The sequence below is a fragment of the Convolutriloba macropyga genome, chromosome 13 (genome assembly GCF_964194025.1).
Source record: "Convolutriloba macropyga chromosome 13, txConMacr16.3, whole genome shotgun sequence".
Taxonomy (NCBI): domain Eukaryota; kingdom Metazoa; phylum Xenacoelomorpha; order Acoela; family Convolutidae; genus Convolutriloba; species Convolutriloba macropyga.
The window spans coordinates 27,351,782-27,375,901 of NC_134480.1; the positions used below are offsets into that span (position 1 = coordinate 27,351,782).

Below are 24,120 nucleotides of genomic sequence, written 5' to 3' on the forward strand. Positions count from 1 at the left end.
ATATTTTTTACCTTCTTCTATTAATATCTGCATTTTTGGATCTTTCAGCCGCCTTTTTGTCAAAAAGCAGTTAATATGGCAATTCCCTCTTATAATTCATCTACTCAACGCCTCTTTCTACCTCGATGTAATTTTGTTTTATAAAATTGTACATATGCTAATCCGATTTTGGTAGTATTTTTTCCAATTTTTGTCAGTTTTTTGTTTATATATTTTTTTTAATTACTAGATATAGTATTTTTATTCAATATAAGGGACTTTAATTTCGTTTCAATAAAAATTCATTCATTTTTTGACGTTAAGTTCTTGAAAATCAGTTAAGATTATTTTCATAAATGCAGTCTTAAAAGTTTTTTGACCTTTTTTTTGCGAAATGTTCCAATTTTTCCTATGTTTGAATTCTGCTTTTTATTTTTTTATTCTGTTCAGGAGGATGGATTTTTTTTCGGATGACTAGTTGTCTTTTCGATGCCTCGAATTGTGAACAATGAAATGTATTCCATTTTCTTGACTTTTTAATTTAATTTTTTACATTCAAAAATTAAAGTCTTTTTGTTACGGTGTTTCTTACATTGTGTCCATATTCTGCACATTCTAGTTCGTATCATGTTAGATTTGTCCTGGAACCTACATTTGTTTCGGTATATTGATTTTTTCAGTTGTAAAAAATGAATGATTTCAGCTTTTTCTTAGATATTCGTCATTTCTTTGGTTTGCAATTGATTTCATTCAACATATGGCAGTACTGAGAGTTTGATGGCACGCTTTTCCAAAATTTGCACTTATGACTATTTACAGCAGCTTGCTTCCGGCCTTGGTACTAATTTAAACGATATTTTGCCTTTGAATATTCTTCTGCTGCTTATGTTTTTTTATCATCAATTTTATTTTTGATTTAGTATGAAATCATTCTGTCTATCATATGTACAAGTAATAGGTGTGTGTTGTTTTTTGTCTTAATTGCAGTGATTAGAAATGTAATTATAGGTGTTTTCTGATTCATAAATTTGAGCTTTCTTTTTTTGAAAGATTTAACTTAGTTTCTAAGATCTGCCCTTTGCTTTCGCGATCTTTTTAGATTAGAATCATGAATTATTTGAGGGCTATTGATAACCTTGTCAGCTTTTTTAGACTCTCAGGTTTTTGACCACATTAATTATTTCAGATTTTTTAACGTTACCAAACGTTTTCAATAATATAAAATTTTGCTTCATTTTGTTTCTCTTGTTGACAGTGGTTTAAGTTTCACCAATTTTTAGAGAAGACCTGGAGAAGTAGTTAATGGTTTAATACAGAAGGTAGTGGCTTTTGCTGCAATTACGGTTTTGTTTGTGAAGTTTTGACGCTTCGAGTCGCTTCCGTAATTCTTCCGGCTATGTTTTTTGTTTCGTCGTCTGACGCTCTTTTTTCGTTTTATATTTGTTCACACAGCAAAGCTGAAAGTCAAATTTTCTGAACGACTTCTTCCTATCTAACTTCTTCATCTCTAAAGTTCGCCCCACTAACGGCATTTGCGTGCTTAACGTCATTTCTCACTCGCTTTAGCGAAATTCCTTAGGTTATTTGCGTGATTAGATTTTGATCATACGTGACTTACCTTGTGTCAATTTGTTTAAAGTCAAAGGAACTCCTATGTGCCGTAAAGGCACCTATTAAGAGGCTTCTGTGGAATGAATTTTAACAAGCTTTATTAATTTATCGCTGAATGTTTTTAGCCTAGTTTTTTTAGCCTAGTCGATTTTTTTTTAGTTTAGATCTCTATCTGTTTCTATCTCTATTATGTGGCACGCAGGTGTATTCTTTCGCAGCTATTCCGTTAATCTGCTGGCTATGTTTTTACAATGCAAAGAATTTTTTACAATTCAAAGAACTTGAATTGTATTGGGGCGCTGTCTTTTTTTTAAGATCTGTTCACACATTTTCATGTTTTTTGAAGTCAAATTGGAGTGGTGATTTTGGTCCCGCCGAAACAGGAAGTGGAGCGAAAAAGCGAGTGGTGAGAAAACGGTGTTTGAACAAAAATTCGTTTTCTCGCTGGTGGTTTTTTGTTCATATGCGGCAATTCCACTTTGGTTTTTACTGTATTTTCAATTTTCTGAATTGGATTTTTTCTCAAATGGTTTTCCCAATCCATTTATAGTTCGTTCTAGGCCTAGTTTTTTGTTTGACTCAAATATACATTTCTCGCTAGTGGTTTTTTGTTCTCGCTAGCGGCATTTTGACATTGATTTTCTGTTTTTTATCTGATTTTTTTCATTTTTAGAAATGGTTTTCCCAAATCACTCATAGTCCGTCCTAGGTCTAGTTTTTTGTTTAGTCAATGAAAATTCTTTTAATTGTACGGCAGGACCTGTCCTGCTATGTTTTTTACGTCATCGAATAAATTTTTTTTTTGCTTCACCTTTGTTTACAGCTTGTTCAACTTTGCGTGAAATCTTTGTGACTTCTCTAGGCTAGTTTCACTCGTTTCCATTCTGCTAAAAGTGTTTTCAGACAGCAGTTGCTCAGCTAAGCGATTCAAAATGAACAGAGTCAATATCAAAAAGCAAAATCAAAACTAGAAACTGGATAAACCCATAAAGCCCAATTTTAGATGCCCATAACTCGAACTTTGTTCTTAGCTACCATCTCTAATGCTTATTGCTATTGATACTAGCCCCTGTGTTGTCTCACTACGAAACAGGAGTGTATGCAGCTCAAAAACGACATCAAAATAGTTCGCACTTTGAAATTGGTTGTGCAAAAATCATTTTTGCATTAGTTCGTTTCTCTTCTTTCAATCCCAGTATTGGCTATGGGAATCAATGGCGGCTATTTTCCGGCAATCTGCCATTTATGTTTTGAGTTAAAAGTAGAGATTTTAACGACTTTAACTGTTTTCGAAGAATCGCTACAGCTTATTTGGGTTCTTCCATCCCTTGTAGTTCTTTTTTGTTCTGTCACTAAGTCTCACCATGTAAGCTCTAAGTGGATATCTATGAGTCCTATTTTGATCAATATAAAGATTTTTTTTTCATATATAACATTTTTTTTCTACTTGGCCACTACTTGCTTTAAAAAATATTTTTGGATTTTGCTTTTTTTATAGTTTTTTTTTGTTTTGTCACCTAATGTCATAAATGATGGGTCTCGCTTACTCTTTTAATATGCATATTTCAACCCCTTTGAGTCTAAGTTTTTCACCCCCTTTATTTTAGGCCACGCAAGTGTATAGTCTATTTCGCTGTTATTCCGGCGGTCTGCCGGCAGTGTTTCATTAATAGGCAAATGCTCTGCGAAGATCAACTTCAAGATCGGCTATGAGTAAGATTGGTCCTGGCACTTCGAAGTCTTCCTTCTTATAGTTCCAAATGGCTGAAGTTGATGTGGTTTCTTTTTATTCAGTAACCTCTCCTCCCCCTGTGGCCAATGGTGACTTCATCCCATTCAGACGCACAAGTGCACACATGGACCCGGCCATCAACAGCTCCAGGGCTAACAAAGACCCCTACTCACAGTATGAACCAGTTCCCAACTACCAACAATACCCTGGTGCCAGGCCCCAATATCAGAGTGGTCCGGCTCCTCCACAGAGAAGGGCACCCCCATCTGAATTTTCAGCAGGACAGGATGAGTCTGATGGAATGAGGAGAGACACTGCATCTGCATATGAGAGACAGGATGCGATATTGAAGCAGCTTTCTACCTTAAGACAGGTCTTGAAATTATATATCAAAAGTCATTGACTTTCTCAGATCTGCTGTGTGCTTAAGTCCCCCTCTATGGGCGTGAATAAGTTCTTGCACAGGGAATTGAGGCACGGTTATTAATTTTTACCTCAGTAGGCACTGATTGTATCGTAATCAAAACAAAAGATTTGGAAAGATAGTTTCAATTCAAACAGCAGACAATACCTCATTGTCATGTAGTTACAATGCGTCAGTGAATCTTCGGTACATTTAACTCATTTTATTGGCTAGTCTGAATAATGAAAGGCAGTCTAGTACATTCATTTAGTGGATGTAGCTGTTACATCGCAAATGGAAAAAATAACCTGGTAATATTACTTACAATTCGCAGGTTTAAACGTACGTAATTTATGTCCACTATGTTTATCCTGAGAAGTCCTCTTTAGCTGATGAGTGAAAAAACTAAAATCTCAGATGTGCACAGGTAGTCTCACAATTAACAGAACTGTAACTAATTTAGTGAAAAACATATAATTAGCACTGGAATTATTCTTTGTAAACATGATAGCAAATGATAATCCAGGTAATAATTTTGTCCATTCATCATTATTTTCTACAGTTATTGGACTGATTTTTGTTGTTTAGGGTTTGATGGAAAAGCAAAGAGAGTACAACACACAGACACCAAATCAATACGAGACATGAAATTCATCTGCTATAGCAGCAAACTTTCAGATATAAATTTCAAAATTGAACTTAAATGGACCGTCTTGTAAATTGTTAATTGTAAATATAAATTGTCTCAATTGTACGTGCCTAGTTTCTATTAAACAAGATAGTTGTTTGATCCTGTTTTCAATTTTTTGGCCGATGTGTTTAGTTTTTTTAATCAGTTTTAGTATTAGACTTACAATTGAAAACAGCGTGACCCATCAGAATCGTCTGACTGTGGGACATAAATTGCTAATGAAACTTGAATTGTCCTTGAATTGACTTAAAAACTTGAATTGTCCATTCATCATTATTTTCTACAGTTATTGGACTGATTTTTGTTGTTTAGGGTTTGATGGAAAAGCAAAGAGAGTACAACACACAGACACCAAATCAATACGAGACATGAAATTCATCTGCTATAGCAGCAAACTTTCAGATATAAATTTCAAAATTGAACTTAAATGGACCGTCTTGTAAATTGTTAATTGTAAATATAAATTGTCTCAATTGTACGTGCCTAGTTTGTATTAAACAAGATAGTTGTTTGATCCTGTTTTCAATTTTTTGGCCGATGTGTTTAGTTTTTTTAATCAGTTTTAGTATTAGACTTACAATTGAAAACAGCGTGACCCATCAGAATCGTCTGACTGTGGGACTTAAATTGCTAATGAGAACGATAGAGCATTAATTGCTTCTCACCAAACTTCGCTGGTAATTCTGCTAACTGTCTGCCAGACCTCTGACTTCCAGTAATTGATATTGAATTTAGATCCTTGATTGTGTGAAAGGTAATTGTTTAATAGCTCTTGAACGAGGTTCATATCAAATATTGTAAACGTGTTGGTCTTTTATGGAAATTTTTTGGTGGACCATTTTGCGCTTTTCTAGAACATTTTTAATAGCCGCCCTCATCTTCTCAGCCGGCTATTAAAGCGCTCCTAATTTTTTACAATTCAAAGAATTTGAATTGTATTGGGGCGCTGTCTTTTTTTTTAAGTTCTGTTCACACATTTTCATGATTTTTGAAGTCAAATTGGAGTAGTGATTTTGGTCACGCCGAAACAGGAAATGGAGCGAAAAAGCGAGTGGTTTTGCGGCGTGAATTTTTTTCGCTCTAATTTTAAAGTAGAGTGAGAAAATGGTGTTTGAACAAAAATTCGGTTTCTCGGTAGTGGTTTTTTGTTCACATGCGGCAATTTCACTCTGATTTTTATTGTTTTTTCGATTTTTTGGATCGGATTTTTTTCTAAATGGTTTTCCCAATCCATTCAAAGCTCATTCTAGGCCTAGTTTTTTGTGTGAATTAAATTTTCATTTCTCGTTAGTGGTTTTTTTGTTCACATGCGGCATTTTCACATTGATTTTCTGTTTTCTTTTCTTATTTTTTTATCAGAATTTTTTAAAAATGGTTTTCTCAATTCACTCTTAGTCCATTCTAGGTCTGGTTTTTCTGTTTAGTCAATGAAAATTCTTTGAATTGTACGTCAGGACGTGTCCTGCTATGTTTTTTACTTCGTCGAACTTTTTTTCGCTTTACCCAATTTGCCGCTTTTTCGACACTTTGCTAGAAATCTTTTTGACTTCTCTGGGCTAGTTTCACTCTTCTGTCATTCTGCTCAAAGTCCTTTTAAACAGCAGCTGCTCAGCAAAGCAATTCAAAATGAAGAGAGTCAGTATAAAAAAAATCAAAGAAATAAACGGGATAAACCCAAAACAGCCCATTTTTGGATGCCCGGTACTTGAACTTTGTTCTCATAAGTTTTAGTTACTATCTATAATGCTTATTGGCATTGATACTAGACCATGTAGCCTCTCACTGAGAGACATGAGTATGTTCAATTACGAAATGACATCAAAATAAATCGCACTTAAGAAAAAATCAACAAAAATTGTTTTTGTATAAAAACATTTTTAAGTGCGATTTAATTCGATGTCATTTCGTAATTGAACATACTCATGTCTCTCAGTGAGAGGCTAAAGGGTCTAGTATCAATACCAATAAGCATTATAGATAGTAACTAAACCTTATGAGAACAAAGTTCAAGTACCGGGCATCTAAAAATGGGCTGTATGGGTTTATCCCGTTTCTATTTTTGACTGATTTTTTTTATACTGACTCTCTTCATTTTGAATTGCTTTGCTGAGCAACTGATGTTCAATTTCACTTTTGACGAAGTTTGACGAAGTAAAAAAAAATTTGACGAAGTAAAAAAAAATACGAGCGCAATAATAGCCGGCTGAGAAGATGAGGGCGGCTATTAATTATACTGTTCAAAACTCATTATTTATAAACTGTCGGCTGAAAAGTGCCGGCTGTTTGAAATTTAAACGTAGAGCAGACAGCGTATTTATCGTGCCCATATATTCGATAACTGGAACTTTTAATATCTAACTATCTAAAAATCGACAAAATGAGAACTATCGTAGAATTATTTATGACTTTGCTTTTATGATTTGAATTTTCGTTTGTTTTAAGTATATTTAACCATATGGTTATGACTTTAAATTTACTTGTTGCAATAAAAACCTATTATATTTTGTTCCTTTAAGACGTCGCATCGTATCCATCTCTTCAGCTGCCAACTCACAAACCTCATTAATTGTACCAACAAGGGCATCCAGCTGCTTCTTAGTAAGAGTCACCGTTTCTTCACTCCCACTTGTCGGCTTTTTACCTCTCGCATTTGCAACTGCTTTTGGTGCCCTATTCGCCACTGGCTTTTGAACTTCCTTGCGCTCGGTTTGCCTGTAAAAATCTCAGCAACATATATTCTGTTTATAGACAGTCAACAATAACATGGTTGTTTCAATTACTGCACTTACTCGGTTTTTTCTATTGACATCGCTTTCGGAGCAGGTTTGACTTTTGGATTAGGATGGATGATTTTACCTCTGGTTCCTTTTGGCGCTAATGAAACACCAGGCAAGTTTTCTTTATCAAAGTTAAATTAGCCAAATCAAAGTCACATGAGATAAAACTGTTGAAATAGGCATGCTAAAGCCATAGGAATTGACCACCAATATTTAAAGATCCCACAGTCACGAATAAAAACGAAACAAACAATTTTATTATCAATCAAGAAATATTTCAATTCAATGCTCATTTTATATCTAGTAATAAAATAGAGTTATCTCCAATAGAGTTATTGGAATCAACGGCGGCTATTTTCCGGCAATCGGTCGTGTATGTTTTGACTTCTCAAGTGACATTCACGCATTCGTTCTTCAATTTTGAGTGATCTCTATATTGCTCTCACTCCGCAGTAAAGTTTGCTGCTTATATAAACTCGGTTACAGCGCAGGAAACATAAGGGACGATATGCACAGCCGGTAGTGCATATGGTTATGAAGCGGGACGTCAATGGTTCGAATCCAGGTGGGGTCAAATCTTTTCCAAACTGCCTGTCGTTCGGGAGAGCAATTCCGACATTTGGCGGTTTATGTTTTTATATCTTTTCAACAAGCTTTCAAAACGGAATAAACGGATGCTCTGTGGGCGGTAAGAATCTGTAAGCTTATTTTGTCTTTTAAGCGATTAGTTTGCTGAATTTGCTGTGACAAACTTTGTTAAATAGGCGCGAAGCGATAGCTGAGGCTAATATTGACCATCTCTTTTTTTTATTTATTTCGTCTTCAAGATTTTTGTTACAACCATATGACGTCACAACCTCTTCAAATCTGCTTTTTCTTCATTCGTTCATGCAATTTTAATTCATTTGCGCGCACCAAGTCATTTTTCACTCTTAGTGGAGCTAGTTTTTTTTATTCGCGTGATTAATTTTTTGGTCACACGTGACTTACCTCACTCTTAAAAATGACTTCCTCACTCTGAAAATGATTTTTAGTTGCTTTAATTCAAAGAGATAAGGTCAAATGAGTGCTTGTCTAATTTAAGAGCAGCTATTAGAAACAGCAACAAGTCATACAGATTCTTAATCAAATTTTAACATCGCAGCCTTTAATGAAAAGACTGTTTTTTTTGGGCTTTTTTTAACCTTCTTTTTGAGACTACCGATCTATGAAGCTATTGCGGCTATTTTCTGGCAATTTGGCAGCTATGTATTACAATTTTTGGTCGCATTTCAATGAGTTCTTGTGCAAGCAAGAGTTTCGTTCTATATATTTGCCGACTAAGTGGACAATGAATTTGCGAAACTGTTAACTGAGCGGAGCTATATTGCGGTGGTCTTGGTTTCTTAAAATCCAGGAATTGGATTGTAGTGGTGATCTGTAGTTTCTGTAAGATGTTTTAAAACATTTTTCAAGACTGATCTTTCAAAACGGGATAAGCAGGCAAAGCCCAGTTTTCATTAAGTTTGATTAGGGGCCAAAGCTGAATTTAGTTGTCGTTCAAGTGCTTAGAGTGGTGCAGCTGTTAGGAATGCCTTAATTGATATTAAAAGATCATTTAAGTTTTTGAGCCAAAAACTGCACAATTGTGTTTGATTAGTTTTGAATTGACGTTTTTAAAAATTTTTAAAAAATGTTTTGCAAGATATAGTTACATTGTTTGAGCTATACCGTTTGGTACTGCAAACATAAAATCGCAAAATCAAAATTGTTTTTGTTACTCTACCATTTGCAGAGTTCAGAGAGCTTCTCTGTGTTTTGGTACTAGGTTACTGAACAATTTCTAGTGGCAAAAAGATGATTTTGAAGATTTTTGTTACGAATTTTGGCAATTATTTTTTTGATAAAACTTGCAATATTAAAATTTTTAAGTTTTTGACATTTTTTGATTATTTCTATCCCCAGTGTCCAGGAAACCTCCACCGTTGTTTGGCAGTATGTTACAGCCGAGTTGATAGTGGTAATGAAATGGTTTTCAAAATTTTTGATCATAAAATTTTGGAAATTATTGATAAATTTTAATATTTCTGAAAATTAATATACCGTAGCCTGTTTACCGAATTTTACGAACTGATTAGATAATTAAGAATTGGAATTGGGTTCCCTGGTAGCCTCTGGATACAATGAAAGGGCTCTGAAAAATCAATATTATAAATTTTATCAATATTTTATAAACATTTGCAATTGTTTCTGTTTAACAATCTTTACGGGCCACTGAAAGTTGAACTCTTGCAGATGGGTTGCCGGACAAATTCCAGAGACAAGAAAATGATATTGCAAAGTTCAGAAACTTTCTTTTAATCTAAAAAATTCAGTTTTTTGAGTTGTTGTCTCAAGGTCTGATGGACTGATGGAAAAGCAGAGAAAGTACAACCCGCAGACGCCAAATCACTACGAGACATGAAATTCATCTGCCATGTCAGCAAATTTTCAGGTATAAATTTGAAAAATTGAACTTAAATGGACCGTCTTGTAAATTGTTAATTGTAAATATAAATTGTCTCAATTGTACGTGCCTAGTTTCTATTTAAAAAGATAGTTGCTTGATCCTGTTTTCAATTTTTTTTGGCCGATGTGTTTAGTATTGTAATCAGTTTTAGTATTAGACTTGCAACTGAAAACAGCGTAACCCATCAGAATCGTCTGACTATGGGACTTAAATTGCTAATGAGAACGGTAGAGCAATAATTGCTTCTCACCAAATTTCGCTGGTGATTCTGCTAACTGTCTGCCAGACCTCTGACTTCCAGTAATTGATATTGAATTTAGATCCTTGATTGCGTGAAAGGTAATTGTTTAATAGCTCTGGAACGATGTTCATATCAAATACTGTAAACGTGTTGGTCTTTTATGGAAATTTCTGGCTGGACCATTTTGCGCTTTTCTAAAACATTTTTCGACTTCTCAAGTGACTTTCACGCATTACTTCTTCATTTTTGAGTGATCTCTGTATTGCTCTCACTCCGAAGTAAAGCTTGCTGCTTATATAAACTCGGTTACAGTGCAGCAAACATAAGGGACAAATGGCACAGCAGGTAGTGCATATGGTTATGAAGCGGGACGTCAATGGTTCGAATCCAGGTGGGGTCAAATGTTTTCCAAACTGCCTGTCGTTCGGAAGCAATTCCGACATTTGGCGGTTTAAGTTTTTATACCTTTTCAAAAAGCTTTCAAAACGGAAAAAACAGCTAATGCCCTGTGGGCATTAAGAGTCTGTAAGCTTATTTTGTCTTTTAAGCGGTTAATTTGCTGAATTTGCTTTGACAAACTTTGTTAAATAGGCGCGAAGCGATAGCTGAGGCTATTATTGACCATCTTTTTTTTATTTATTTCGTCTTCAAGATTTTTGTTACAACCATATGACGTCAGAACCTCTTCAAATCTGCTTTTTCTTCATTCGTTCATGCAATTTTAATTGATTTGCGTGCACGAATTCATTTTTCACTCTTAGTGGAGCTAGTTTTTTTATTCGCGTGATTAAATTTTTGGTCACACGTGACTTACCTCACTCTTAAAAATGACTTCCTCACTTTGAAAAAGATTTTTGTTTGCTTTAATTCAAAGAGATAAGGTCAAATGAGTGCTTGTCTAATTTAAGAGCAGCTATTAGAAACAGCAACAAGTCATACAGATTCTTAATCAAAATTTAACATCGCAGCCTTTAATGAAAAGACTATATTTCTTTTTCTGGGCTGTCTTTTTAACCTTCTTTTTGAGACTACCGATCTATGAAGCTATTGCGGCTTTTTTCTGGCAATTTGGCAGCTATGTTTTACAATTGTTGGTTGCATTTCAAAGAGTTCTTGTGCAAGCAAGAGTTTCGTTCTATATATTTGCCGACTAAGTGGACAATGAATTTGCGAAACTGTAAACTGAGTGGAGCTATATTGCGGTGGTCTTGGTTTCTTAAAATCCAAGAATTGGATTGTAGTGGTGCTCGGTAGTTTTTGTAAGATTTTTTAACACATTTTTCAAGACTTTGATCTTTCAAAACGGGATAAACAGGCAAAGCCCAGTTTTCATTAAGATTGATTAGGGGCCAAAGCTGACTTTAGCTGTCGTTCAAGTGCTTAGAGTTGTGCAGCTGTTGGGAATGCCTTAATTCGAGATTAATAAGATTATTTAGCTTTTTGAGCCGAAAATTGCGCAATTGTGTTTGATTAGTTTTGAATTGATGTTTGTCAAATTTGATAAAAGTTGTTTTGCAAGATGTAATTACATTTTCTGACCATTTTATGAGCCATACCGTTTGGTACTGTAAACATAAACACGCAAAACGATAATAATTGTTTGCCATTTTTGGTTTTCAACCCCTTCGCAGAGTTGAGGGAGTTTCCTTTGATGTCTGATAGTAGGTTATTGAACAATTTCTAGTGGCGAAATGATGATATTGAAGATTTTTATGTTTCGATTTTTGGCACTGTGTGATAAAACTTGCAATTTTCAAATATTTCAAAAAAAATGTTGTCGTTTTTTGAGTTTTTCTATCCCCAGTCGCCAGAAAAACTCCTCCGTTGTTTGGTAGTGTGTTACAACAGATTTGCTAGGGTAATGAAATAGTTCTTAAAATTTTTGATTACAAAGTTTTGCAAATTGTTGATAGATTTTAATTTTTTCTTCAATTCTTATTAAAGTATTATACTGTTGCGTGTTTATGAGCCAATTAGATATTTATTATTTACACTTGTGTTTTTCAATAGCCTCTGGAGACAATGAAAGGGCTCTGAAGAGGTCAAAATTACAAAATTTAGCAACATTTCATAAACATTTTCAATAGTTTCTATGTTTATAAATCTTTACGGGCCACTGAAAGTTCTTGAACTGTTTCAAATTGGTTGACGGACAAATTACAGAGACAGGAAAATGATATTGCGAAATTAAAAAATTTTCTTTAATTTGTAATTTTCAAATTTTCAAGTAGTTGTCTTAGTTCTCGAGTTTCTCAATCTTTAATGGCCAATAAAACCCTTTTCACGGCTTGTGCGTAGGTAAGTGATTATATTTAAACGAATCAATTTCCGTCATCAGGTTAGAAGCTTCAAGAGTTTTTATTTTTTTTCCGTTTGCTTGATTTCTTTGGTATCTCAATATTCGAGATTGTGTTTCTTTTTGACTGGCATTGATCCATTGATCTGCTTGTAAGGTAACGTTAATCTAAGTTTTTCATTCAATGCTTTGGATTAGATTTCAGGACTTGTCCTGCTATGTGTTTTTGATCCGTCTGACTCTCTCTTTCGTTTTACATTTGTCAAACCCCGAAGCTGAAAAATGGCATTTTTTCTGATTGACCTCTCCCTCTTACAAAGTTCATCTGCGCGCATGACGTCATTGCTGATTATCTCTCTCTCTCTCTCTCTCTCTCTCTCTCTCTCTCTCTCTCTAGTAAAAGTTTTTCAGTCAGTTTTGTGATTGGATTTTGATCACACGTGTTTTACCTTACTCGATAAATTGACTTTTGAACTTTAAAGCTTAAGTTTAATTTGAATTGAGGTAAAAAAAACTCAAATCTTTAATGAAGTTCTCTGATGAAGAGGCTTCCGCGAAACAAAATTTAACAATCCTTTTAAATTTATCGCTGAATGTTTTTTAACATAGTTTTTAGTGTCATCGATATTCATAATTTTTTTGTATCTGTTCTAATCACTATTAGAAGCCAAAAAATCTCTGATTAGCAATGTTAATTTCGAAAAATGAAAGCACGAAGATTAACTGTAAAGCCCATGAAGTCCAGTTTATGCATCCGGTGTTGAAAATTTGTTATAATTTGTTTGTCTACAAATCGGATGCGTATTTCTAACTATACTAGTCCGTGTTAATTCTTTTTCCAAAGAATTTGCTAATAGAAATGAAATCCAATTGAAAGAGGGCACAATTATGTTTGTACGCTTGTAAAAAATCTGTTTTTAATAGCAGTTGTTGGCCTCTCAGTGGCTGTTATTTAGGCGCTCTCCTTTTATTAATTCGGGATCTATTCTTTTTCGGCCCCCCAGAGTTTTTTACGCCCCCATTACAAAGTATATGTTGTTGTGTAGCATGATACTGTGTAAAAAAATAGCACATGCTCGTGGAGGCGTAAAAAATATAAGCTCACTAAGCTGGGGAGGTCCAAAACAGAAAAGATCCTTAATTCGCTTTACTTTTTGATCACGTTTTTCGTTTTACATAAGTCACTATTTTCACGTTTGACTTCTGATTTACCTCACTCACTGTTTCAATGGAATGGATTTTAAATTTATTCACACATTGAATTACGTAAGGTAGTGAATACGGTCAAAGTTCAAAGAGCAAAATCAAAAAAGTAAACACTCGTATAAAGCACGTCATTAAGTCATAGTGCATTAGGTTATCAAACTTTGAACTAATTGTAATTTCAGAATCTAACCGAATATGCACAATTTGCACACCAAATAAGAACACTTTAACACTTAGAAAAGTTCTGTCATTTTTTTTTAAGTTTGTTTTTTGCCGGCTATGTTTTTTTAACCGCACAGAGGTTTTTAAAATCATTGGTGGATTTTTTCCAACAGCTTGCGCAATTTTATTGTTTTATCATTTAAATTCAAAAATAACGAGTACCATTGGATTTCTGTTTTAAATATTAAAAAATGTGATAGTTTTGGCCGTATTTGTTGCGGTATTTTTGTCTTATCACTTAGTTATAGTTAATACCGCTCCCAATATTTACTAACAGAACCAAGACAGATCATATAAGTGTATCTAGATGATAGCTGACGATTTTCCTAAAAGTATCACAAAATAGTTTTAGCTTTAAAAAGAAATTTAAAAAATTCAAAGTCCAAAGACGAAAAATAGTTTTCCTTGTCTATTTGTCCTAACGTGAAAACTGATGCCATCTTAGCTATTAGATATCTTCGAAACTTTGTTTTCAAAAAGTATTTAGGGGTTATTTTAAATTTTCTCTTCTCTTTTGTGGCTTCTATGTAATTAACAATTGTTTGCCATTTTTGGTTTTCTACCCCTTCGCAGTGTTGAGGGAGTTTCCTTTGATGTCTGATAGTAGGTTATTGAACAATTTCTAGTGGCGAAATGATGATATTGAAGATTTTTATGTTTCGATTTTTGGGAAATTCTGTGTGATAAAACTTGCAATTTTCAAATATTTCAAAAAAAATGTTGTCGTTTTTTGAGTTTTTCTATCCCCAGTCGCCAGAAAAACTCCTCCGTTGTTTGGTAGTGTGTTACAACAGAGTTGCTAGGGTAATGAAATAGTTTTTAAAATTTTTGATTACAAAGTTTTGGAAATTGTTGATAAATTTTATTTTTTTCTTCAATTCTTCTTAAAAGTATTATACTGTTGCGTGTTTATGAGCCAATTAGATATTTATTATTTACACTTGTGTTTTTCAATAGCCTCTGGAGACAATGAAAGGGCTCTGAAGAGGTCAAAATTACAAAATTGAGCAACATTTCATAAACATTTTCAATTGTTTCTATGTTTATAAATCTTTACGGGCCACTGAAAGTTCTTGAACTGTTTCAAATTGGTTGACGGACAAATTACAGAGACAGGAAAATGATATTGCGAAATGAAAAATTTTTCTTTAATTTGTAAATTTCAAATTTTCAAGGAGTTGTCTTAGTTCTCGAGTTTCTCAATCTTTAATGGCCAATAAAACCCTTTTCACGGCTTGTGCGTAGGTAAGTGATTATATTTAAACGAATCAATTTCCGTCATCAGGTTAGAAGCTTCAAGAGTTTTTTTTCCGTTTGCTTGATTTCTTTGGTATCTCAATATTCGAGATTGTGTTTCTTTTTGACTGGCATTGATCCATTGATCTGCTTGTAAGGTAACGTAAATCTAAGTTTTTCATTCAATGCTTTGGATTAGATTTCAGGACTTGTCCTGCTATGTGTTTTTGATCCGTCTGACGCTCTCTTTCGTTTTACATTTGTCAAACCTCGAAGCTGAAAAATGGCATTTTTTCTGATTGACCTCTTCCTCTTACAAAGTTCATCTGCGCGCATGACGTCATTGCTGATTATCTCTCTCTCTCTCTCTCTCTCTCTCTCTCTCTCTCTCTCTCTCTCTCTCTCTCTCTCTCTCTCTCTCTCTCTCTAGTAAAAGTTTTTCAGTCAGTTTTGTGATTGGATTTTGATCACACGTGTTTTACCTTACTCGATAAATTGACTTTTGAACTTTAAAGCTTAAGTTTAATTTGAATTGAGGTAAAAAAAACTCAAATCTTTAATGAAGTTCTCTGATGAAAAAGATTCCGCGAAACAAAATTTAACAATCCTTTTAAATTTATCGCTGAATGTTTTTTAACATAGTTTTTAGTGTCATCGATATTCATAATTTTTTTGTATCTGTTCTAATCTCTATTAGAAGCTAAAAAATCTCTGATTAGCAATGTTAACTTCGAAAAATGAAAGCACGAAGATTAACTGTAAAGCCCATGAAGTCCAGTTTATGCATCCGGTGTTGAAAATTTGTTATAATTTGTTTGTCTCCAAATCGGATGCGTATTTCTAACTATACTAGTCCGTGTTAATTCTTTTTCCAAAGAATTTGCTAATAGAAATGAAATCCAATTGGAAGAGGGCACAATTATGTTTGTATGCTTGTAAAAAATCTGTTTTTAATAGCAGTTGTTGGCCTCTCAGTGGCTGTTATTTAGGCGCTCTCCTTTTTTTACTTCGGGATCTATTCTTTTTCGGCCCCCCAGAGTTTTTTACGCCCCCATTACAAAATATATGTTGTTGTGTAGCATGATACTGTGTAAAAAAATAGCACATGCTCGTGGAGGCGTCAAAAATATAAGCTCACTAAGCTGGGGAGGTCCAAAACAGAAAAGATCCTTAATTCGCTTTACTTTTTGATCACGTTTTTCGTTTTACATAAGTCACTATTTTCACGTTTGACTTCTGATTTACCTCACTCACTGTTTCAATGGAATGGATTTTAAATTTATTCACACATTGAATTACGTAAGGTAGTGAATACGGTCAAAGTTCAAAGAGCAAAATCAAAAAAGTAAACACTCGTATAAAGCACGTCATTAAGTCATAGTGCATTAGGTTATCAAACTTTGAATTAATTGTAATTTTAGAATCTAACCGAATATGCACAATTTGCACACCAAATAAGAACACTTTAACACTTAGAAAAGTTCTGTCATTTTTTTTAAGTTTGTTTTTTTGCCGGCTATGTTTTTTTAACCGCACAGAGGTTTTTAAAATCATTGGTGGATTTTTTCCAACAGCTTGCGCAATTTTATTGTTTTATCTTTTAAATTCAAAAATAACGAGTACCATTGGATTTCTGTTTTAAATATTAAAAATTGTGATAGTTTTGGCCGTATTTGTTGCGGTATTTTTGTCTTATCACTTAGTTATAGTTAATACCGCTCCCAATAGTTTACTAACAGAACCAAGACAGATCATATAAGTGTATCTAGATGATAGCTGACGATTTTCCTAAAAGTATCACAAAATAGTTTTAGCTTTAAAAAGAAATTTAAAAAATTCAAAGTCCAAAGTCGAAAAATAGTTTTCCTTGTCTATTTGTCCTAACGTGAAAGTTGATGCCATCTTAGCTATTACATATCTTCGAAACTTTGTTTTCAAAAAGTATTTAGGGGTTATTTTAAATTTTCTCTTCTCTTTTGTGGCTTCTATGTCAAATTGGTAGTACAGGTCTGATCTGTTAAATGGTGTGGTATTTTCATTGTTGGAGTGGTTTCATTTTTCTGATAGCTGCGAAGCGGTAGCAGCTATTATTGGACACTAAGACGTGTGCTGAGGTAGGGTTACCTAGGGAGGTTACTCTAACTCTGTCTTATGGAGTCTCAAGAATATAGTATATCTTAAGGCTTACCTGACTAACTAAAGTTCTATTCCTCTAGTCTGTTACTCTTCTATCTGAGCTTCAGCAGACAGTGCACCGGCCGCAATGCTAAAGTCTAACGTATATCTCAATACAAAACAAGAGCGGAGTAGAGAGAGAGAAATATACTTTATTATTATATCAGGTCTGACTGGTACCGACTAAAGGGTAGAGTTGTCTTGTTGTCTCTGGGAATAACAAATAAACATTTAAGGGAAAGGTATTTCCATAATTTCAACCAATCAGGGTTGAGTATTTCAGTATTTATTTATTAAATAAAACAAGTTTACAAATCCTTTTGTTGGAAGTCAACACTGACTCCATCTTTCCGGGTTTTAGAGTTTTTGTTTTTTGAAAGTCTTCTTTACTGTATATCAAAATTAATTTCTCTTCATTCTCTCTGAAAGGTTTTTCTTCTTTTTTGGCTGAAGGTGTTGCCTTGTAGTCGTGGTTTTCAGATAATAGATCCCTGGATACAGGTTGCCCACATAGCAAGGATGAACATCAACAACCACAAAAGTATCTATTCCACCACCACACTTCCAGTGGGTGAAGATCCTTCTGTTCCGCTCCAGTGTTGATGGATGTGGTGCTCCTGTTGTCCAGTGACTTACCTGACTTACCTGATTTGTATGTGTTAGCTGTTAAAGTGTTTATTATTTTTCTTTATGTAAATGTTCTTTGTTATTACGTAGTATCCCTTCCGGTGGGAAAAAGAAAAAGAATGTATTTTGTTCCGTTTATATTTAGAAATCGTTTGATTTCAATGGCGTAGATTTCCTGGTTAACTCCTGTGTTTGAATGTTTTTTGTTATGGAATTCCATGGAGAAATTGAGGGTAGTAGACTTTTTGTGGCTTTCTTGGCCATGTTGGATTTTGTAATTGAGATGAACATGTATTACTTCTTGATTCTATTCGAGATCAAGAGTCATTCTGATGTCTGTCTGTTTACAATGGTTTTGTTATACTTCTACAACGTCAAATTATATGACTGCGCTTTTCGTATCTGTATATTTTGTTATAATGCCTAAAAGGTGCTTAGTATTTTAAAGATTGTAATGGGTATGACCCAATTCACAATTGTTTGATTTCCATTAACGGGTATTTCAAATGATGTAAAATGTTGCCTGCCCGCGCGCTTATATCCAATAACCGAATTTTCCTTTTTGAGGAAAAAGTACTTAGTAATTTGTTACAAATAAGATGTTAGTTGTTACGAATGGGTTACATGTGTATATGTGCTGACATACATATGTATTATTTTGTGTAAGGTACATATTTGTTTTGTTCAGAATTGTTACATTGCATATTTCGAGTGTTAAGTTTGGATTGTGAAATTTTCGAATTTCAAAATATTTGAGAAATTCTTTCATTCTGTTTGGTACAAGTGTAATACTAAGTGCTATGTATTTTGTTATGTGTTGTTACAAAATCATTTTTGTACAATGAATTAAAGTTTGCATGTATAAATGTACATATTACCCTAAAGTATGTGTTTTGTTTGTAAATGAAATGATCATGTCTTAACTCGTTATGAGTAATATAGATATATATATGTAAAGTGTTTTGAAAATTTGACATGTCCGGCTTACACATTGTGTTATTCTTTGCATGTATTAGTGTTACTCATAAAACTATTGTGTTCCTTTTTATTGTCTTTTCCATTCTATTTACAAAATTGCATATATCTAGCCATGGAAGGCTTTGCATATTTACATGTATACATATGACTAATTTCGGGGTAAAGTAGAAAAGTATTTTTTGTAATTTATCATATTTTATTTCACTTTCAGTGTTATACCAAAGGGTATAACTAGTCGTATAAATGGGGGATATTAAAAGTGAAAGGTTATCTAAAAAGGTTAAAGAATAAACAAATATGCACTGAGTCATCCATGGTTGGATGTATTGTTACTAAATACATTCATTACATTTATGTGTTACGACATAGAGGAAAATTGTTACATATATATTTGTTATAGCTCCTTGTTATAACTTTTCAGTTTGTTTCGGATGATTCGTTCGAGAATTATATTGTTCATATTCTTTGACGAAGTGATCGTCGTTTGCCAAATAGAATGCGATTAGATTTGTTAGTTCGTCCAGCGAGACTTCCGTTATAGAAGCTTTAACCGATTTTCGTATTTGTTTTTCTAAGTCTGTAGTTTTACGTTCGTTATTGAATTGGATACGATTTATGACAGCTCTATTTGTTACGCTGCCTTCAAGATGGTACGTGTGATACTCTTCACACGGTTCGAGTGCTTCAATAGGTACCATTAGTGGCCGTTCGGGAGATTCGTTTGGTTGAAATATATAATAGTTCTTTACGGGATCGAAGTTTCGGAGTGTTCCTACAGTGTATTCCCATTTTAACTTATATCCGTAATTCAGGAAGTATGGTGACGTAAGTTGGTCGTTAATATGAATATAACTTTTTGTTGTGTTTTTATTTTTGTCTCGTAAAAATGTGTAGTAAATGAGGTTATGAACAAGTTTAGTCTCGTGAACTCTGTAGTTATTGTTCTGTACATCTTTAGCCGTTGGATGTAAAAAGTTAAAACTAAGCTGGAAAATTTGATGGTCAAAAACGCTGTAAGCGGAAAGGTCTTGGGATGCCTTTGCAACGAGAAGGTCAAATGTGCATACGGTTGGCAGTTTGAACTCATAATCATAGTCGTACAGAAATCGTTCTGTAAGACTATAGAATTGTTTAAGTACTGGGTAACATGTTTGATGTAGTTTATCTCGTCCCATGTTTTTGGTACTGCGTTTGACAGTATTTGTATTTTCGGAGGGTAGTGGGGGAAAATACTCCGATATGCGGTCCTTTAAGTTATGTAATGGAGCCATTATAAAACAATAATCGCGGGAGTCAAATGGCATATTGGACCAATTTCTGTAACTAAGTAGGTGGTTATAGGTACTGCTGTGAGGGTTTGTTAATAATCTAGGATCGTTATCCTGGAACCAAATGGTTTCCATCACTGTGGCTGTTGGGGATTGTTCGTTCGTTGATTGATGAAAGAATGATTTATGATTGTTACTTCGTGGTGTTATCGCATAAGGAAATCTCAAATTATGTGGTCGTATAAAAGATTTATTAGATGTAAACTGTTGATTGTTATATATTGTTCGTTCATATACACGATCTGTCGGAGGGGGTGGTCGCACTGGTGGAGGGTAGTTAGGAAGTGGTGGCGATTGAAACTCTGCATTCGGTTGGTATACCGTTTGTATGTTTTTATTACCATTGTTACTAGGTCTAGTATGTTGATAACTATGTACGTGTGTACTAGTTCCTTGTTCATTCGGATTGTTCGGTGTTCTATTCGAAAACGCTTCCTGATTGTTATTTTTACTTGTTAATCGCTTATGATTTACCTTTTCCTTGATCATTTGTGCAATTTCTTTTGGCGTTGGTTGCAGTGAGGTCTGTGTCTGTTGATCGTTGGTGTCTCCATCGATCTCAACTCGCATGGTTGTTATACGATCGTCAGTTTGTGTACTACATGTAGAGGCGTTATCGCGAACTGTTCTTGGTGAGGAACGTCCAGATCCAGAGCTGAGTTCGCCCTCCTCAACGTCGTAGCTGAGGGGCGAATCCGCTCTGTATGCAGATTCGTACTCAAAGTCCATCTTATGTGCCATTATTAATGGTTAGCTAAAATTGCAATTAATATGTTACTCATTTACATTTGTTATTACTGAAGAGTGTTACAGTTGTTATTACTGAAGAGTGTAACTATACATTAGTACAAATTGTTACTGATTTACAATGTTACAGGTGTTTTACTGTTACGAATTTGTTTGTTATCTAATATCGTTACTATTGTCAACAATTCAGTGTTACTGTTTTATTTGGCGTTGGACATACTCGGTAAGTGTTAAGTTTCGTACAAAATTGGATAGTATTAAAATAGCTAATAGTGTGTTAGCTGTTCTTAGCAAGATTCACGATTACACTTCATATGTATTTGCTGAATGAGTGTCGAAATATGTGACCTCATTCGTGTGTGGTTGATCGTCATCGTTTAATATGTCTAAACTATGGCTGCGGTTATTCATTTTATTTGCTACTAGTTTCAATTGGGTGAAATCAATTGGTGGTGGATTTTGTATTTCTATAAGCTTCACTGATGGGATGAGATTATGTTGAGTGTTTACTTGTGATGGTTGTGGTATTTCATACGGTGTTGTCTTATTGATTCCTAATTGTGGTTCATATGATGTTCCGTGAAATGTTGAAGTTTGTTGTATATTGGGTGCACTTGGGGTTGGTGACACGTGGGGGGGTGAATTGTGTGTTGTACTCACTGGTATGTTATTTCCTAAACATTGATACGCTGGTGGAGGGGTAATGAGTTGTGGAGGTAAGGTAGTCATTTTGTTTTCAGTTATTGTTTCAAGGGGCTCGATTTTTAATGGTTCGGGTTGTTTGTATTTCCGTTCTGGTAGTGGTGGTTTTTGTTTCTTAGGTGGTGATTCTAGTGTTCTCAATTCTAGTCCTTGATCTGTTCTACGAATGGTTGTGTTATAATGTTTGTAGTTTGTGTCAATATATGTTTGTTCTGGTGGGTTGTTTTCATTACGTGTTAAATGAGTAGCGTCGGATGAATGACGGCGGAAAGTGTGTTTCCTATTTTTATTGTGTTTATTATGTTTAGTATAGTGTGAGTAGTTGTTATCACTATCATGGCTATCATGACTAGTGTCATCTTCTTGTATCTGTGCAACTAGCTGTGTTAAAGTTTGTGAGAATATACCAAATATTCCTGTTAGTAGTATTTTAGTAATACTTGCTTGGTTACCAATCGCTTTATGGATTGCAAATGCGTTGTAAAATTTAATTACTAGATTAGTTGTAAATAATATCATACTGATCATTGCGTATATAATTGCCATCTTTTCGAGAATATACCATGGCCAACCAAATATTGATAATATTTGGTCTTTGAGCCATTCTCCATCAAAAATTTCTTTCCAGTTTACGCTTGGTTGATCTATTTGGAAGTTATATCCATTTATGTTAAGATCTTTTAACCATTTTAAGGATTGTTCATAATTTTTTTATGTTTGTAAAAGTCCAAGTTGTTCGAGTTCTAATAATTTTTGTGCATTTGCTGATGTAGCTTCTTGTAGTGGTTTTTCAAGATCTCTCATATATTCGTGGAGTAGATCTCTTTTACGTTCTTGTATTAGTTGTTCTTTACTATAAATGCCACTTTCTATTAAACTTGCTTTACTAAACATGTTATCTAAAACTATTTCCTCGGGTGATATAGTGTTCATTATCGTTTCTACTTTTACTGGGTAGGGTGTTACTCTATATCGTGCTGTTCCTTCAGTGTCTATTGAGATAAGTTGATCAAAGTTACTGTGTGAACAGGGTACTGTTTTTGCCCATAAGTATGTCTGTCTTGTTAGTTGGTGTACATATTGTACTCTGTTCTTGTATAGAATAGGAATTTTATCGTAACATTCGCGTGTTTGTGGTACATAAAGAGGTGATGATTTCTTCGCACATTTATACATTTTCATGACGTTTACGCCTTCTTGTTTCACAAAAATGGATCTGTCTCCAGTAAGAATGTATCCTAAGAGTGGAGTGTTCTTTTGTACTTGAGTCAATGTTAATTGTCTGAGGTTTCGAGTTTGTTCGCAAATTTGTGAATAGAATTCTATTGCTTGTAAGCTAATTCTAGAATAAATGTTACTCATATATAGGTCCATTTTCATATTGAGGTGAGTTTCTTCGTTTACAAAACCATAATAGTATTATTGGTTTTCTTTGTCTTCGTATCGTGTACGTTCCGATATTATTTGTTCTGGTTTTATTTTAATAAATTTTTCATCGTCAAATTTATCTTTTTTCTTTGTTACTTTTTATCCTGTGTGCATGTCAAATCCATATTCATATATTATGTATATATCGTCGTATTCTGTTTTGTGTAGTGGTTGTGGTGAACCGCATTCACGTTCGACTAGTGGGTATACTTCGAATCGTGTTGCTATTGTGTCTGTTTGATTTAGTTTTATTTTCTTTGTGGTGTCTTGTTGTTGGACTGTGGTCCATTCTGCATTTGTTTCTATCCAATATCTATCTTGATATTTTACCATATATGCGTCAAATCGTATTAGTTCGAATAGTTGACAGTGTGTCTGTGGTTCCCACACAATTGTTGCTTTTGTTAGTGGTGTGGGTAAACATTCTCCCTTGCGGAGATCGCATGGTAATTTTGTTCCCATGTATGATATTTCTTCGGTATCTAAATTTAATATTAGTGAGACTTCTCGTATTTCGAGTGTCCAATCTAAGATGTCTATTCTGTTCTGTTTACGTGGTCCTTTCATACAGTTGGACTGTGCATTTTTAATTGCGCTAGGTATCCAAAGTGGGTTTGTGTAATCGTATACAATTCGTCCGTATGGTGGTACGAGTGGAATGTTCATATCGAATTGTATTCTGCCTTGCAGATCTTCAATCTTTTTCTGTAATGGTGGATTTGCAATAAAGTTGAATGATATATTGTATCTTGTAGGTTTATATTGTGTGTTCTTTAGTAGGTTTATTCTAGCGAGTTCGTTACGAACTTCGTCTGCATCTAATATTTTTGTTCGTTGTGCGTCGGAAACGTAATAGCTAGGTCTATTTGCTCTTATGTAGTTGGTGTGTTGTGAACACCATTCTACACGTTCTTTGATTGTTCCTGCAACTGCGTATGCTTTGATTTCTACTGCTTGTGCTTTTGATAAAAGTTGTACTTCTGTCTTTGTCATGTCAAGATCTAGTGGTTTGAATTTACATGTGCTGATTTTATTTAGTTCGTAGTATTTTACGTTTGTGATTTCTTCTGCATCACAGTCGTAATGCTCTATGAATATATCCTGTGGTCCTGTTGCGGAACCATTAATGTTCTGTCCTGTTAATTCAATAAAGTCTATATTTGTTTGTCGTTTCTGTCGTTTGGTATTCAAGTTAAATTTATTTAGAATGCTATCTGTTAGTCTTTCTGTGTAGAAATTCCAGTTTTTTGTCC

General features: G+C 34.2%; 1 protein-coding gene across 1 annotated transcript in view; it reads left to right on the plus strand.

The window, feature by feature from the left end:
• Positions 1–4,520, plus strand: part of LOC142351681 (uncharacterized) — a 63,436-nt gene extending 58,916 nt beyond the window's left edge. Inside the window, exons 19-20 of the mRNA XM_075403821.1 lie at positions 3,385–3,695; positions 4,314–4,520. Of these exons, the coding sequence (XP_075259936.1) occupies positions 3,385–3,695; positions 4,314–4,373 (371 nt within the window). The 3' untranslated portion in view covers positions 4,374–4,520. The remainder of the gene's footprint in view (positions 1–3,384; positions 3,696–4,313) is intronic.
• Positions 4,521–24,120: the final 19,600 nt, after the last annotated feature.